The sequence below is a fragment of the Lepidochelys olivacea genome (genome assembly GCF_965140295.1).
Source record: "Lepidochelys olivacea isolate rLepOli2 genome assembly, chromosome: 2".
NCBI classification, from domain to species: domain Eukaryota; kingdom Metazoa; phylum Chordata; order Testudines; family Cheloniidae; genus Lepidochelys; species Lepidochelys olivacea.
The window spans coordinates 91,978,326-91,997,490 of NC_140412.1; the positions used below are offsets into that span (position 1 = coordinate 91,978,326).

Sequence of the window (19,165 nt, forward strand, 5' to 3'; positions counted from 1 at the left end):
GCGGTATCGACTTGCCTATGGAGGGAGCTACCCCGGTCTCCAAGCAGTTGTGTGTGAACAGCTCTGTGTGCTGGGACAAGGGAAATGAGATCCCAAGCTGTGTGTCTGGTAAAGGAGAATGTGTGTCTGGTTCTTCTTTGTTTATGGAGCAGACAGAAGGGGCCTTTCAGCCTGTGATGGCTGAGAATAGTACAGTTGTCTCAGAGTTGGTTCTGGATTCAACTAAAGCCCAGGAAGGGAATGGTCCTAAGTTTGTGTCTGCTAGGGAGAATGGCACTGTAACTAGGTCGCATCCAGTTAGTGTCTATGAAAAATCCCAGAGGCCAGACAATTCTGGTGCTTGTATTTTGCCTGTTACTAGTGTGTTGTTGGGAAAGGGTGTAGCAACTCTGTCTAATCAGAGTGAGATCCTAGCCAGGGCACAAAGAGAGCATAAAGGTGATTTGATTGTGTTACTTACTGATGGTATGGAAACCTGTAGCAAGAAGGAAAAGATTCCTGAATTTGTGTGTGGCAAAGGAAAGGAGAATGCTTCTAACTTTTTATCTAGGAAGTCTGTGAGTTTGCCTGAAAGGGGATTGTGTAGGAATCCGCCTGATGGGCCAGAGGTAACTCTGGATGTAAGTGAGATCCAGAAAGAATCTGTTGTTGCTCAGTAAAGTGTTCCTCTAAAGCAAGCCCTAGGTAATGAGGGTAATGGCAGAATTTCTGTGAAGGATGAATTGTTGCATAGAAAAGCCCCTAGGGAAAGGAATCCTCATGGTAGTCTTTGCAAACAGTTTACTGCAACTGAAGGGTGTGAAAGTGATTTAATCAAGGAAGTTTCAGTTCCTAACAGCCAGAAATTTTCTGTTGTGAATTAAGCCACTGACTTTTCTGTTGAAAGATCCAGTGTGGATAGCTTTGAGAAGGTCTCAGATGGAGTAAAAGCTGTTAAGAAAGTTAAACAGGCCTATAACCAAAGGCTGTGTTTGGCCAGCTTATTGGGGAGACAAGGTTGTTGAGAAAGGAATGTCTCCATGCTAATTCTGTAAGTGAACAGTCTGTGTCCCAGGTGAAGAGGGTGCTGGGCTACCTCAAGGAGGCAGGACTGACGGTAAAAGCTGAAAAGTGTAAGGTGGAGATAATCAGAGAGTGGCCTGTTCCCCAGACCAAGAAACAGGTCCAGGCCTTTATTGGGATGGTGGGGTACTACTGGAGGCTTGTACCCCACTTGAGCTCCCTAGCTGCCCCCATCACTGAGCTATGTAAGAAGGAGAAGCAAGACGAGCTGGTCTGGACCGAGCAGTGCCAGAGGGCTCTCTCTGCGTTGAAGGAGGCTCTAATCCAGGGCCCGGTAAATCTGGTAAACCCCAACTTTGCCAAGGCCTTTACAGGGTTCACCGACGCCTCAAACACAGGGCTGGGTGCTGGGCTGATGCCGAATGGTGGGGGACAGAGACACCTGGTCAGAGAGTGGCCCAGGTCAAGATGGGGGCTCTTAAGCAAGAGAGCCCAAACTGCAACCCTCCAGACTGGAGCGCTGGGAGAAGACCCGATTCCAGTTGGACCCCCGGGGATTTTGGGGTGGCAAAAGGACACGGGCCGCAGAAACCTTCCCACATGAGGCACGTGAGTGCCATCGAGCACCCCGACCTAAGGGAGGGCGTGAAATTGGAAGGGCGTAAAACTGGAAGGGCCTGGTGTAACTCCTACCAAGGAATGGGAGAGATGCTGGGGCATCCATAGGAATGTTGGTGGGTTCGAACTTTTCCAGGTCACTGGCTAAAGGTTATCGTGGACTCCCCGAGCGATGCTCTGGAACTGCTCCCTACAAAGTCAGTCAGGACTCTGGTGAAGTCTCCTTTCTGTGAGCAGACTGTCTTCAGGACAAAAAGCTTACACGGCTTCCACCTTCCTGGGTCTGACCTCGGAGCATTCAGCATCCTCTGCACCTCCGTGCGCTTCCCACAGCGAGTCCGCCCAGGCGGGGTCCTGGGGAAGCCAGAGGGTCCTGCACCCCAACTTCACAATCAGACGTGACTCTCAGCCAGCCAGTAAAACAGGTTTATTAGATGACAGGAACATGGTCTAAAACAGAGCTTGTAGGTACAGAGAACAGGACCCCTGAGCTGGGTCCATTTTAGGGAGCAGTGAGCCAGACAACCACGTCTGCACTTCACTCCTCGTCCCCAGCCAGCCCCAAACTGAAACTCTCTCCAGCCCCTCCTCCTCTGGGATTTGTCCCTTTCCCGGGCCAGGAGGTCACCTGATTCCTTTGTTCTCCAACCCTTTAGCTCTCACCTTGCAGGGGGGAAAGGGCCAGGACATCAGTTGCCAGGAAACAGGGTGTTGGCTATTCTCGGTGTCCAGAGCCCTACACACACCTGCCCTCTAGGGCTCTGCAACGATCATACACCCTTATCCCACCACCTAGATACTTAAGAAATGCATAGGGGAAACTGAGGCACCCCTACAGTATTCAGAAGACATATTAAGAACAGTCCCACTTGGTCAGAGTGATCATGTAGTTAAAGACTACTTTTCCCCCACAGGACCCCTGCTCCCCGAGTGCATAAGAAGGACAGTGCTCTGAGAAAGATTCAGGGTTGTATTGTGAAGGAGGCTGTTGTCTCTGTGCTGCCCCATTTACTGCGGTGGTCAGATGTGCGGTAAAGGAGGCAGGAACTGCAGGAAAAGAAAGAATGATCTCACGATTAAGGCAATTGAATGCCGCAAAAGAGAACAGCACTCTCTCTCCCTTTGCCACAGAGTTCCTATGTGATACTGGACAAGACACATAAACCAAACTTTTCACAGGTAGCAATTAATTGCATGTTCCTTATTTTCTGGGTGTCCTGCTGGAGACACCCAGGCTCTGATTTGCAGAAGTGCTGAGCAGTCACAGCTGCAATTCGAGTCATTGGGAGTTCTGCTCTGAACATATAAAGTGCTATCAAACGCTAAGTACTATGAAAAATCAGGTCCTAGTCTTCTCAAATAGGGCACCCAAAATTATTGACGCATCTGATAAATTTGGCTTTAATCTGTATGCCTCATTTCTCCATGTATAAAATGGGGATAATACAAACACTTCACCTCACAGGGAATTATGATGATAAATTCATTAATTCAGAATTAACACTCCTATTTTTAAAGGTATTTAGGCATTGCTCAACTCAGCATTGCAAGGTCTAAGTGATTTAGATTGACGAAGACCCATTTTCAAAAGCAATTTTGGAGCTTAAGTCGACTGACTTCCCATTGTTTAAATTCGCTTAAATCACAATTTTGCCATGTGTATGTTTTGACTGATAGAAAGAAAAATAATCTCTTTTCCCCTCGCTGCTTTTCCATTCAGATTTGGGACTCTTGTTTTTGCTTCCCCATCTAGAGAGACATGAAAGCTTTCTCCATTGGGAATATATATATATTATATATATATTTAGCTATGACCCATGACAGACAGCAAAAATATGCTGTATTCAGGAGATCTAACTGAACTTGTAAGGATCTGTGAACCCTTCAGGCTTCAGTAAATTTCATTTCCTATCAAACTGCATCCCTATTATTATACAATTTTCTGCACAGAAATTCTTCGAGCATGCTCAGCAGCAAAACACAAACTACTAGGTGGAAACTTTATAATAAGAAACAAGTTATTTTTCTAGCATGGAGGTACCAGCAAGTTGTAGTCAGACAAAGCTAGCAACAGTTTCAGAGACAAACCAGTAGATTTTGTACCTGCAGCAGATTCTAATCCTAATTCACTTTTATGCCCATGTGACCAAAAGTGGCTTTAGACAACCTGCCTAGTATTTTTCATAGATGAAAGAAGCAGGACTGAAATGGATGCCTGCAGGCATATAGTACATAGTTAGTATCTGGGTTTCAGAAAGAGCAGCTGTGCCTTCAACACCAACCACACGAAGAAAATCTTTTGAGAACTAACTTGACAGAAGTCAAATTTGAGGCTATGTTGGCAAAAGGTGAACTAGAATATCGTTCAGGGCTCCTAGTCAAACAAAATTACTGTACTGAATCCATGTATTGTGTCACAAGCAAAGGGCCTCCAGGTTTTGTTTTTCTTTTGCTCTGTGGTTGATATTAAAAGTAACACAGCTCTCTGAACCATAGCTATAAGATAGATAACATTACTACTTATGTACTTAAATTGCCCTCATCACCATAGTGTCTCAACAGCAGCATCTATTGCAGGAAAGCTGCTGAAGAGCATACGCCCCCTGCTCCCTCTGGGAAAATGCAATGACTATCTTTGCTTTGCTTTCCTTTTTAAGAGGCCAGGACACTCAGCCTGGGCCCCTCAGAACTTTCAGGGAGCTAGGAACCTCGACCCCCTTTACAGAAACTATTTAACTTTTGCCTTGAGGGGTAAGCGCTGACCGTTTTGTGGGCTGCAGGATTATTTTGTTGGACCTTTTTCATTCAGACTGCTTTTTGCCTGCAGAAGACTACATAAGACTACACAGAGCTACACCCTAAACTCCAAACCAGCTCTACAGCAATGGCCATATCCAAGGAAGGATGTCTGGGATGAGAGAGGTGCCCATCCTGACCCAAAGATACAACCTATAACCTACATCTGTCACACTCACATGAGCACAACCAGTCACATCAGGAATAACTCTATTTCCCTATCTATAAAATAAGGCTAACAACACACTTGCCTACCTCACAGGAGAGCTGTAGGGACTGATGAGGTAATGTTCACATATCACTTTGAAACACATGAAGCACCATGTAACGTCAATTGGTTCCAGACTATCATTCATAATCACAATGCCTTCTTGTGTGAGGAAGGGGGTGTGGCTACATTCCATTATAAGGAGTGGATATTTCTATTCTATTCTATGTGCCAATCTATTGGGGGTAGGGTGAGATAGGGGCAGGAAAAAATCAGAAGCCATCCAAGCTCAGTGCAAAATTCTGTGATTCTAGAACAAGGCACAAGATGTATCAACCATAGAGCTGGTTAAAAGCCTTCCATCAAAATATTTTTGGGTGGGGAAAATAGCTTTTTCAACACAAAGAAAATTTTGAGAGTTTTTGTCAAGAATCTTAAAATCCTAATGAACCCCCTAACCTCCTGCAAAGTTGCATAAAATCATTTCCCAGCACTCTCTAGTCAACAACATTTGTCTTAGTGCAATCAGTGGGCAAAAACGAACCATGAAATCTCAAGGCAGTTCTCAGTGCTGAGAGCATTGACACTATTCAAATCCATGCATTTACACAGGGATTTCTGAATGTGCTCATCGCTGTTAAGAAATCTTCAGTTCCTGGTGTCCATTATTAATTGCATGATAATGACCATTTAAAAAACCATTATATGAAGCAGCTGCAATAGAAGGTCTGAGAGATTCCAGGACATACCAAGGAGTAGGTGGTCCTAATACAGAAAGTACATCTTCCTGACAGTCACTCCTAAGTTGTACATGAGTGTCTGGGAAGTAATTCACTGATATTTGGAAGCTTGCCTCAATGTCTCAGCTTGTTCTCTTGAGTCCAAAGGAACACTGCATTGTGCTGAAACAGTCATGCCCAAATCAGAACTTGTGAGCCTTTATTAAAGCTGAAGACTTCAAGGGAAGGTATTCATTCCCACAAGGTATAATTCCTGAGCTTTAGATTGGACTGTCCTACTTCAATAATTTAAGTGCCTATGATGAAGTTTGCAGATACTTTTGGCTTTCCTCTTTTATGACAGTATGAGATGCCATTCTCATGCATTTCACACCTTGAAAAGTATTATGGCCAAGGAGCTCTGAAGTAATATATATCTTTACAAAATTATGTTACGATTGGTCAGTAATGTACTCCACAGTATGAAGAGCCAACTAAAAAAATTCATATTGCTTGGGAAGTACGGCAAGACTGTTAACCTGAATTTTAGTGTTACTAGCAAGTCAACACAAAATCAATTTGTTCAAGTGTATCAAATGTCGGTTTCCTGTCTCCTGAAATTTTTTTGTCCTTGTCATCTGAAAGCAAGGCGCACAACATTTTGATGGATCCATTTTTTCTTAATTAATATTCAAAATTTAGGATACAGTAAAAACAATGTAAGAATAGCTAACTACATGACTGAAGTAACAATTCTGAAAAACAAAGTGAAAGTAATGGTGATTGGTGACTGTATAGATCTATCATAATGGTATTCTTAACTCACCATAACCTTCCTTAAGGTATAGCGTTTGGATCGAATGTCATCCATTAGCATTTCATAGGGTGTGAGCTGATATTCTATTGGAAGTGGGTTATACTGACGCTCTTGAACCTTCTTAAGTTTAACACCATCCCGCAAATCTCGCATCACCTGTACCCAAAAGCGAGCCTGAAGAGTCAAAGGAGACAAATAAGGTTTCAGAACATTTACTGTACTCTCATTATTACTGAGTACCAATGCAGTTAAGGCAAAAACAGCTCACTCGTCACATCAGAGAACCATTAAACCAACTAAATAAGACTAAATTTATTTTATTTTTTACAACAATGAAGTAGATAGGTGGTACAGTGGGTTTGAAAACCTGGGTCAAAACCCATCTTAAACTAGAAAACAAATCTGGTGGATTATTCTAGTCACTAACAGAAATCCCAAAATCACAGTGTAATTCAGTAAATCACTGATGGCAGTGTTAGATTTCATTTATTTTCCACTTTTTCTATGAGTCATTAGCAAGTCATACTACAGAAACAAAAAACCCTAAATACTGTTTTTTACAGAAAGCAGGTGACAAGCAAGCAGCTTAAGAATATCTAATTTTTTACATCAAAATATAACCTATTGAAAATTATGGTAAATGACTACAGCCCTACCCAGTCAGCATTTTTCAACTCATCAAGGTCTGTGCTGGATTCATCACTCTTTTCTTTGTCCATTTCCTGAATCTTCTTCAGATTCTGTCAATTAAAAGCAATATAGTAAATAAGCTGTATAAGAACATAAAACTGTATTGAAATAAAGTAGAAAAGGTTTAATAGAATATGGTTTCCTTCTGTGTCTATTCATCTTTCACAATTTACATGGTGGATATTCCAAGCAACGTGTTCAGAACATGTACAGCAAATTAGAAATTAGACTTCCCATATTGTTAATGAAAGGGTACCCTTCTATATATATAAAAAAGATTCATAAATGCTGAAGAGGATGTGAAGGAATAGGACTTTTCTGCACATATGGCGGGAATAACATAAGAAAATAGTATTTGGGAGGGAAACAAATAGAAATTTCAAGATAGCTAAAGACAGACTACCCACAGAACTCAGTAATATTAGGTTACAGCCCAAAGGAGGTTATCGACCTGGGGAAGGACCCATTGATATCACAATTATTACTGGCAGCCAGATGCATGATAGCTTGTTCAGATTCCCCCAATATTAGTAGTATAGAGAAACCAAGTCTAGGAATGCTTCTCAATGGAAAACATGACAGTTTTACATGAAGCAGACTTTAAAAATATATGGTTTTTGGAATCTGAAAAAAATAAATACACAGATAATGATAAGAACTTGACCAATCACCAAGGGATCTTTTAAAGATAACAAATACAGGTTATTAATAAGATTTCTTAATACTTGTGTGGAAAGTTCATGTATGTTAATAACGACTAAATAAAAAGTTTAAAAAAAGAAAATGTCCCTCCTCAATGTAGGTGAAGCTTTCTTAATAAAGAGCCAAACTTTCGGACTTTGACTAGAATAAGAATAATGACTGAATGCTACAGTAGGTCACAGAGTGGGTTTATTAGACCACTTAACATTAAAACAAACAAAGAGATGCAATTCAAGATTTAAATGTATGGACTCTGCACTCATGGAAATAGTCTCATATATATTCACATCATACATAAAAATCACACATTTATATAGAACTTTTTGCTTGTAAACTGAATGCCTTTGAAATGGAATCATTGAGACACAAACATGGAAACTCACTATTCCATGTTTACAGATAGTTTCAGAATAGAACTGCACATTAACAGGATTTTATTTAAATTTTTCCAATTGTTTATTCATGCATTTTCATGAAACATAACTGGCTCCAAACTTTTGTTCAGTAAACCTCTTGAGTTTATGTTAGGAGATTAAATCAATAGGTTACAGATCTGGAAATGTTTAAATTATTTATGTATGTAGCACAGAAATATTTGTCCTCTCTTCTGAGCTGACAACGTAATTAAACCAACATAACATACTTGGGTATTCCCTATAATGGGAGCAATCAACAAAGAGAGTCTGGGTCTGTTTTTTTACAAAATGTATAAAAAAAGGTTTAAAAATATAATTTTCTGTTTATTATATATTACACTGAAACTGCTACAGTTTAAATCTTTGCCCAAAGCCTCAGAAGAATCTTTCAATGAAGCAGTGTAGGTAGCTATTAAAATGTATTTCAGAGATCCTACAGGACAGACAGCCATCTCACAGGAGTCCTTGGAGTTTTTAAAAATCATTTTGCTACAGAGGATTTTGGGGAGAGTACAGGATAGCAATTGCTTACTACTACCTTTAATGTGACAAAGCAGCAGACTTATTTTTACATCCAAGTTCTTAACACCATTATTGGCCCATTTTTTTAATTACATACATTATAGGCAGGCTTTTGAAAATCCATACAACTTATATGACACAGAATCTAATGGCCAAGTCCTGAAAATCAGGGGTGAGTATAGGGCAGGGGAGGGTTTTGGGTAGAAGATATAAGGGTGCTTCTAGTTGTTCTGACAACTCTGATCTCATTCAGTGATCTCACTCATTGGTTCAAATTCAGCTTGCCTCATTCATGGACGTCGACTACACCCTAAGACTTTCCAATGGCATTTGTTTCCTTTAGTTACAACACTCTTGTGAAGAATGAAATTTCTTTTCTTTTTAACACGGATTTTATCAGTAGAACCCAGCATTATCATAAGCCAGTGCCATTGAAAATAGCTTGTGATTTAAGGACACAAGAGTTAGATACTGCTAACTGTATAACCTACAATTTCTGAAATGATTTTTTTTTTTAAATGACCTTAGACCAGAGTATAAGTTTTTAGCCTGTAAATAAGCTCTGATGTGGGCTGAGTATGGCAGTTAATAGAGTCTTAGCTACAGAGTAATAGTTTTAATGGTAAAAATTAAACAAAATAAAAACTACTGCAAGTGAAAATATCCTGGCAAATTTAAAGCTTCAAGAAGTCCTCCAAGAATAGGCATAATTTTAGTTTCAATAGTTCTGTGAAAAAGGATTGTGGTTTTGACTTGCCTAATTAGACACACAGGTAAGCAAACCTCACTGCTCCACATCCAAATAGTTAATCTAGTCCAATGTATTCCAAGTATAGCTAAAAGTATGTCCTTTCTCCTCCTCTCTTAGAATGTCTCTAAGGGTAAGTCTACACTACAATTAAAGACCCATGGCATAGCCACAGCTGGTCTCCGTCAGCTGACCTGGGCTTGCAGGGCTCAGGCTACAGGGCCTAAAATTGCAGTGTAGACATTCAGGCTCATGCTGGAGTCCAGGCTCTGAGACCGAGCAAGTTGGGAGGGTCTCAGAAACCAGGCTCCAGCCTGATTCCAAATATCTACACTATAATTTTTTGCCTCACTGGCCAAGCCCGAAACAATTGATCCAGGCTCTGAGACTTGGTGCCACGGGTTTTTTATTGCAGTGCAGATGTACCCTAGCAGACTGACAGTGTTTGCTTGAAACATCCCAGGTGTTGGCAGGTGTTGGTCCTATTGAGAAAAGGTTAGATTCATCTGATTCACTGAAACAATTTTACTCTATCCGGTCACAAAGCAAGGTGGGATTGGATCTCTAGAAAGAGGAGCTGGGCTGAGCAGTCCTGGGATGGGAACCATACGAGCAGCCAATCCTCATGTGAAAGTTTGAGCTGAACTCTACTATCTTATCAGAAGCCTTTGACAAAGTCCCTCACCAAAGGCTCTTAAGTAAATTAAGTTGTCATGGGATAAGAAGGAAGCTCTTTTCATGGATTAAGAACTGGTTAAAAGACAGAGAACAAAGGGTAGGAATAAATGGTAAATTTTCAGAATGGAGAGGGGTAACTAGTGATGTGCCCCAAGGGTCAGTCCTAGGGCCAATTCTATTCAACTTATTCATAAATGATCTGGAGAAAGGGGTAAACAGTGAAGTGGCAAAGTTTGCAGATGATACTAAACTGCTCAAGATAGTTAAGGCCAAACCAGACTGTGAAGAACTGTCTCACAAAACTAAGTGATTGGGCAACAAAATGGCAGATGAAATTTAATGTGGATAAATGTAAAGTAGTGCACATTGGAAAAAATAACCCCAACTATACATACAATATGCTGGGGGCCAATTTAGCTACAACTAATCAGGAAAGAGATCTTGGAGTCATCGTGGATAGTTCTCTGAAGACGTCCACGCAGTGTGCAGCGTCATTCAAAAAAAGGAAAAGGGATGTTAGGAATCATTAAAAAAAGGGATAGAGAATAAGATAGAGAATATCTTATTGCCCTTATATAAATCCATGGTACGCCCACATCTTGAATACTGCGTAGAGATGTGATCCGCTCATCTCAGAAAAGATATACTGGCATTAGAAAAGGTTCAGAAAAGGGCAACTAAAATGATTAGGGATTTGGAATGGGTCCCATATGAGGAGAGATTAAATTGGCTAGGACTTTTCAGCTTGGAAAAAAAGGAGACTAAGGGGGAATATGATGGAGGTATATAAAATCATGAGTGGTGTGGAAAAAGTGAATAAGGAAAAGTTATTTACTTCTTCCCATAATATAAGAACTAGGGGCCATAGAAATTTAGAGCTGGAAGAAGTCATCAAATCCAGAAGTCATCAAATCCAGCACTTGAAGCAGGACCACGTAAACCTTGACCATCCCTGACAGGTGTTTGTCCAACCTGTTCTTAAAAACCTTTACAACCTGCTTTGGAAGCCTATTTCAAGCTTAACTATCCTTCTAGTTAGGAAGTTTTTCCCAATATCTAACCTAAATCTCCCTTGTTGCACATTAAGCCCATTATTTCTTGTTCTATCTCCAGTGGACACTGATAACAAATGACCACAGTCCTCTTTAAAAAAAGCCCTTAACACATTTAAAGGCTGTTATCAGATCTGTCCTCAGTCTTCTTTTCTCAAGACTAAGCCTGCCCAATTTTATTAACCTTTCCTCACAGATCAGGCTTTCTAAACCTTTTATCATTTTTGTTGCTCTTCGCTGGATGCTCTGAGTTATCCACATCTTTCCTAAAGTGTGATGTACAGAATTAGACACAGCACTCCAGCTAAGGACTCATCAGTGCCAAGCAGAGTGGGTCAATTACCTCCTGGGTCTTCCATACAAATACTCCTGTTAATACACCCCAGAATACTACTCTTTTTCACAACTGCATCACATTGTTGACTCATGTTCAATTTGTGATCCACCATAACCTCCAGATTCCTTTAATCAGTACTACCATCTCACCATTTATTTCCCATTTTGTGGGTGTATTTATAATCTTTTCTTTCTAAGTGTAGTACTTTGCACTTGTCTTTCTTAGATTTTATCTTCTTGATTTCAGACCATTTCTTCAATTTTTCAACATCCTTTTGAATTTTAATTCTGTCCTCCAAAGTGGATGTAACCCCTCCCATCTTGAAGTTATCTGCAAATTATATAAGGATACTCTCCACTCCATTATCCAGGTCATTAATGAAAATATTGAAAAGCACTGGACCTAGGACAGACCCCTGTGGGGCTCCAAAAGATACATCCTCCCAGTTTGACAGCAAATCATGATAACTACCTTGCCCATATGGGACCTGCTAAATTCTGTTTAAATTTGCATGAAGTCATAATCCCCAAGGGAATGAGCATTCAGTAGCTTCTCATTCTACACTGTATTGAAGGTAATGCAAGTGTGTGTGTGTATGTGTGTAAATGACGCATATAATCAATACGGTCTTGTTTCACTGAAAAAATCTGCTAACATACTTTTTAATTTTAATTCATGTGCACAGCCACATTATAAATAACATAAGATTGTTATCATATCATAAATGGTTTTCTTTTTAATTAAATTTATTAGGCTTTAGTACCTGAAATGGTTAACAAACATAGGTAAAACAGTGTGCTACTTCAATAACACTTCCTTTACCTCTGTGTGTGAATATTGTTCACATTACATAGCAAATAAACACAGCAGTCTGAACCTACTTTCCAGTGAACATCTGAAGGCATCCTTAAACGACCACACAATGCGGTGACAGCTTAGCATTATCTCCACTGGAGACCAGATGTGGTGGTTTATAGACAACTGGGGAAAACGTGTGTATGGAAACTTGTATGTGCTTTGCAGCTGTCAGTGATATTAGTCTGTTACTTTAAAAAGCAATAAGTCCTTTCCCCAAAAGAGGAAATATTATAGAAAAGTCTCATTTACATTTACTTCTGCATTTATATCAGTAATGAAGTCCAAGTATTCATCCATTTCTCCATCAAATGCAAAGTAGTGGTAACGATTTCAATGCCAGTCTTTGTGAACTGTAAATGCCTTGTTTTCTCTTAAACTGGAAACTTTTGTTGAAGGCCTGCAAAAATTATAAATTATCATCCTAATGCTTTCTCCTCCTGCTCCTCAGAACCAAGGTTAACTTTGGTGAACAAACTGACAACAGTCAGACTGCTACTCCCTTCAATAAGCATTTATTTTTACAAAGTTAACATATTCCAGCTGCTTAATCTTTACTTTGAATGTTGAACAATACCCGCAGCAATTACCCATTTTAGCAACCATTAAAGCTTTCTGTTCTTTAACATGGTTTTTTGGGCTGGCTTATACCCAAAGGCAGCAAAGACTGGCATAAATGGTAAATATCCCACCATGTTATAAGATTCCAACCTGATTCTCTTTAGCACTAAGAATCAGGAGGAGAGAAAAGGTTTGACTAACTGATGGACCACCTTCAAAATAAGGCACCCATCTAATTAGTCCCTACACAATATAGTAAGAGAGGAAGCTTCTATTTGAGGAAGGCCAAGTCCAGGTAAAATCACACCATGACAGGGCTGGAGAGCTGTAACAGCAAAGGCTACCAGCCAAAAAAGAAACTCTGTCCTTCCACTCCAAATGTTAAACAACATCTACTATGGTATTAGAGAGACGAGGTGAAATCTTGGGACCGACACGGTTACAACTACACTGCATAGCTACTGGAATGATCATTTTAAAATCAGTAGGCTCAAATAACTTTCACTCAACAGTCCAAAAAGAGAAGGCTGAGGAGATCTCTGGCCTGCTGATATTAGTTTTCAATAAATCTTGGAATACCAGGGAAATTTTAGAAGACTGGAAGAGTGCTGATTTTATGTCAATAAAAAAGGACACACCAAATGACCCAGAGTCAAAAATAATGAGGACCAGGTAGTCATACAGAATAATCTTGATCATTTGGTAGGCTGGGACCATTCAAACAAAATGTGTTTTAATATAGCCCATTGCAAAGTCATACATTCAGGAACTAAGAATTCAGCCCACACCTACAGAATGGAGGACTGTCTCCTGGAAAGCCGTGACTCTGAAAAGGATCAAAAGATCACAGTGGACACACAACTGAACTTGAGCTCCCAATGCAATGCCATGCCAAAAAAAAACTAGCGTAATCCTTGGACATTGTGATACAGCAACTACGATCATCAGGGATATTGTTGGTTGTCAGTCCCTAGGTAGAATCTCCCAGGAACAGAAGGCAAGATACTTTCAGGAGATGGCTCTGAGCTCTCTTTTATAGGAGATCAGAACGAAGCAGACTTATTGGTTTTAAGTCACAATGGAAAGCAGACCTTCATCCACTAATGGAACTACAAAATAATCTGCTTCGGTCTCCCAGAAGGCAAACAACAAAACAATACCAAACAAGCTAAAAGAGGGAGGAAAAGAGAAGAGGAAAAGATAGCAAGTCTAAATCCTATTGCCAAAATGCTTGAAGGCTACTCAGCACCTAGATATCATGGCAGTATGCACATTAGGAATTAATATATAGAAAGTTTCACGTCATATTAATTGCTCAAAAGATTGAAAGTTGCCAGGTGTTGTTTGCAAGGTGTGCTGAAATGGCCCATCTTGATTATCACTACAAAAGGGTTTTTTTCTCTCCTGCTAGTAACAGCTCACCTTAAGTAATCACTCTTGTTATAGTGTGTATGGTAACACCCATTGTTTCATGTTCTCTGTGTATATAAATCTCCCCTCTGTATTTTCCACTGAATGCATCTGATGAAGTGAGCTGTAGCTCACGAAAGCTTATGCTCAAATAAATTTGTTAGTCTCTAAGGTGCCACAGGTACTCTTTTTTTTTTTTTTTTTTTTTGAAAGACTTGAGTTTCTCAGTGTTTTGAAAAACAATGAAATACTATGTAATTTCCTTGTTATAAATTTAGAAGACACTGGAATTTAGCAACATACACAAATGGGAAATGTTCTGACCTTACAAACATTGGTTATGAAGGTTTCCTTTAACTCTTCTCTGTACGCTGGGTACTGCTCAGAGGAACAATTTCTTGTGATGGACATACATGCCAAGTCCTCTAGACTGAATTAACTGTATCACCTCCCTCCTCAATCAGCCAAGATCAGTGGGGTTAGAAATCAATCACAAATTATGCAAACCAAAACACTTAGAATAAAATAGAGCGTTTGTCAGAACTTAATTGAAATCCGTATGAATAACCTCAGCTGCTGTCTCCATTTGTGCTTACCCTTGGGAAACAGACCAGAGGAAGCTATTTTTGCTATAATATTAAAATCACAGCACAGACGGACTTCCGTTTTAGAGGGGGAAAATATTAAGAGGTTATCTTAGCTGACCCAAAGCCCTCAAACCCACACTACAAATCTCACTCACATGTTATAGACTGGGCATTCATTCAGAAAATTAGGAAACAGATTTGCAGGCTACACACCAGAAGTCTGAATATTAAGCATTTCAACAGTCTTCATTTTATAACAACGAAAGCATTTGGCATTTTTTTGAAACGTTGTGTTCTCACACACAATTCTCTAGCAGTTTGAGTAAATAAATATATAGATGTCTTTACATTTATTTTTGCATTACTTAAAACAGTCAAGAACAATTATTATTGTTAATGAAAAATACTTTCCTTTGCTCAGTGACAGATGGAAGGTTGTGTAATGTACATGTCAGGACAACAGCAAAGAATCACGAACACAATGGCCTCTAAATGGTCTCTACATTTTAACATTTCAAGGAGCTTTTCATAAATAGGGGTATGATTCCTGGGCTTGTTTACACTTTAGCAGTTTAAAAATGTAATCATAATTTCTGTATGTATTCTCCATTTCTAGAGGTTGTTTTATTGATGGAAGTGACTGACTGATAACTGGGAAACAGATAAAACAGACTTGCACATCTGATCTCTGATGTAAGAATATGTAACATATAAAAGAGGTTACTGCCCAAGGGTAATAGTTGATTTTACATACCCAATTATCAAACATCAGACTTAAGCCCTATGGACTGGGCCTCCAGCCCTTACTCACTTGAGTATCTCCCATTTCAGTCAATTGAATTACTCATGAGAGTAAGGTTTGCAGACTCAGCCACTAAAATGTTTCTTATCCTTTGTGCTGCTATAGGACTTTTGAATATCATATCAAAAACATCTGTTTCTAAGACAGTAGGAGTGGGAGTAGAGAAGACATGCCCTAGTGTGGAGAGAGGTGGAAAAGGGTTGCTCAGTTGCGATCCCTTACTTATCAATTCAGCAAATGCACTGGCAGACTCCAAATTGAAGTCTTGGGTGGATCTCAGTGGCTCTTCTTCATTAACTTACACAGGGGATCAAGTAGAGAAACATTTGGCAAGGATTTTGAGTTTCTGGAAAGTAACTGTAGCAATATTCTATAACATTCATAATTAAAGTACAACATAGAATATTATGTAAATATACTGTTTGATCCAAAATGTTTATTCTCCAAGGTAAATTTCTATGGGCTGACAGTGTGGAACAGAAGAAATGTTGTTCTTTGGATCTAAGTTTAAGTAAACAACTTAGCTAATTGCTTCACTTACTGTTAATAAATTGTTATTGCAAAATTATAAAAACCCCGCTGGTGGTGTTATTAGGTTACATGCTGCTCTGTTAAAGGGGAGAGAGCGATTCAAGACCATGACCATGAAAATTTTTTGACTGAAACACCTACCATTTTTCAATTTAAGAGTCAAATGTAATGGGAAAATGAAGACTCTGTGTCCAAAAACAGGTGATAAAGATGATTACAAATTCCTAATTTTTTTAATGTTGCTAGAAAGGGTTAATATCCACTGGAAAGATTTCCTAAGAGGTATAATTAAAAGCTTGTAGAAATTCCCACTATGCAAGGGTATTTAAGCTTTTGCTGCAGTTCAGCTGCCCTCATGGGAACAGCCAACTAGGTAAGCTGTACACAGCACGACAGGTATCAAATTGGCTAAAGATCTGGGCCCAGATTTTTAAAAGGTATTTAGGCACTGCTCTGCTCAGCATTGCAATCCCTAATTTATTTAGAAGCCCAAGACTCATTTTCAAAAGTGACCTAAGGGCCTGAGTCCCACTGACTTTCCATAAGACACAGGCTCCTACAGGCCTATGTCACTTTTGAAAATGAGACTTAGAAATCCACAGCTGGTCTGTGCCAGTCAACTCTGGTTTGCAAGGCTCAGGCTGCGGGGCGCTCCCATTGCTGTGTAGACTTCCTGCATGGTGGGAGGGTCCCAGAGCTCAGGCTCCAGCCCAAGCCCAGACGTCTACACAGCAATGAAACAGCCCTGCAGCCTGAGCCCCATGAGTCGAAGTCGGCTGGCATAGGCCAGCTATGGGTTTTTCTTTGCTGTATAGACATACTCTTAGGCTACTAAACCAACTAGCCTCTGCAATGCTGAGTGAAACAATGCCTAAATACCTTTTAAAAATCTGGGCCTTGATGAGCAGAAGCTACAAAATTAGGAATTTCTTTTTTCATGCATTTTATTGGTAAAATCAACCCACTATTCAGAAATAAGGCCACAGATATTAAAGGGCAGGTCAGAAAGGAAATCAATTGTGCCCATTGTGACACCCCATATGACACCTTGTACCTCAGGTTCACCTCTATTATATGATTATGATATATGGTGTATAAAGTATGCCTTGAGAGATATCATTTCAAAACTCACAACCTACTGAACATTATTATCCTGGTAAAATATGTGCAGCAACTATGTATGTAAAATTGTGAGATTCTACTGTATAATAATGATCTTACATTAGCATGTAACAAAGTTAGAAAAGCAGGCTCAGACTAGTTTTTCAGAGACAAAGACACATTTGCACACCTGCAGGGAGCTAAAGAGTCATTATCTGTTTCATCAGAGATTCACCAGCAGGGAAGTTGTAAACAAGACATTTACAACTCACTTGAAGGACAGCCTGCAGAGTACATACGCAATGGAACTGCTGACCCCATGATCAAGCAAAGACTTTTCCAGTATAAAAAGGAGAGACAGTGACCTACTCCTCACCTCTCCTCCCACATCTCTACTCACAGCATCATGATCTCTTGAAAGACAATAGGAGCATCACTGAACTGTTGGTGTGGGGGAGGGAGGGGTGTGTCCTAGCTGGAAGGTGTTCCAGTTTGTATGAACTGCTCTAAGCTTTTGGGTGAGAAACCTTTTTGCTTTCAAATCTTATATAGGTTGGTAATATTTAGGAATTAGATTGCGGATTTATCTTTTATTTCTTTTGTAACCAACTCTGACTTTTATGCCTTTATCACTTATAATCACTTAAAATCTATCTTTCTCTAGTAAATAAACATGTTTTATTGATTTGTCTAAACCAGTGTGTTTTGGTTGAAATGTTTGGCAATATGTACTCAGGTTAACAAAGGCTGGAGCACTATAATAATCCATCATTTCATCAAAGGAAATTAATGAGCTTGGTTTGTTCAGTAGCGGGCTCAACAGTGCAAGATGCACATTTCTGGGGTACCAGGCTGGGGCTAAGAATTAGCGGGTGTCACCCTGTATATAGTTCATGAGTGGCTGGGAGAGCATTCATGTAATTTTGAATCATAGAATCATAGAATATCAGGGTTGGAAGGGACCTTAGGAGGTCATCTAGTCCAACCCCCTGCTCAAAGCAGGACCAATCCCCAATTTTTGCCCCAGATCCCTAAATGGCCCCCTCAAGGATTGAACTCACAACCCTGGGTTTAGCAGGCAATGCTCAAACCACTGAGCTATCCCTCTGGGAGCGACTCTATATGTCTGTGTGCAAGCAGAACCTGGAGAGGCTGAGTTTCACTAGCAAAGCAGTGTAAGAGGCACCCCAAGCTGAAGAGTTAAGGGGACTCAGTGGTTCAGTTTGTACCCTGAGGAATGTCACACGCAGGCAAATGGTGAACATAGTATTTACAAAAAAGAAAAGGAGTACTTGTGACACCTTAGAGACTAACAAATTTATTTCTTTATTTAAATATTATAAGCTTTATGAACATAAGCTTTCATGAGCTACAGCTCACTTCATTGGATGCATGTATTTTCCACTGCATGCATCAGATGAAGTGAACTGTAGCAGCAATGCAAGGAATTCCAGAGTGAGCACACTATATTCTCTCAAAAGAGGTAAAAGCCAGAAAAAGTGTAACACACATTTCGCCAGTGCCCACAAAAAAATTTAAGTAAATAATGATACAGCAGGTGGAATGTTTTCATTTAACGTGTAAGTTCCACCACTGTTGAATAGTTAGCAGTTTTAACTAGGATGACGTTAAGTTTTTATTCATATGACATGCCAACAGCAAAATCTACTCCGATCCTTGCCAATCAGAGACTGAATGGAAGACTAACCTCAAAGGAATTCATTTTACTGGACAGGAAGATTCTTTCCTTTATGAAGAGGTTAGGGTACACTAAATCCTACTCTCAGAGCATACATTCTGTGTAGCACTGTATTTTAATAGCTTTTCCGACCAATTGACTATTAAGGTCAAGTTGGCTGAGGACCTACAGTCTCTATTTTTCTAAATAAATGATCCATTAAACATTGTTAAGAAGAAACACACTCAAAAATTACTTAGATAGCTGCAGCCCATTATCAGATGTAGTCATGAATATATAGATATTATTAACAATTTGCTATTTTATTAATTGAC

General features: G+C 39.7%; 1 protein-coding gene across 2 annotated transcripts in view; it reads right to left on the minus strand.

Annotated features, from left to right (window-relative positions):
* SPIRE1 (spire type actin nucleation factor 1) overlaps positions 1–19,165 on the minus strand; it is a 171,804-nt gene that overhangs the window by 46,394 nt on the left and 106,245 nt on the right. For both annotated transcript variants that reach the window (XM_084620673.1, XM_084620674.1), the window contains exons 5-6: positions 6,817–6,900; positions 6,170–6,334 (exon numbers count right to left, since the gene is read on the minus strand). In XM_084620673.1, coding sequence (XP_084476799.1) covers positions 6,170–6,334; positions 6,817–6,900 — 249 coding nt within the window. The remainder of the gene's footprint in view (positions 1–6,169; positions 6,335–6,816; positions 6,901–19,165) is intronic.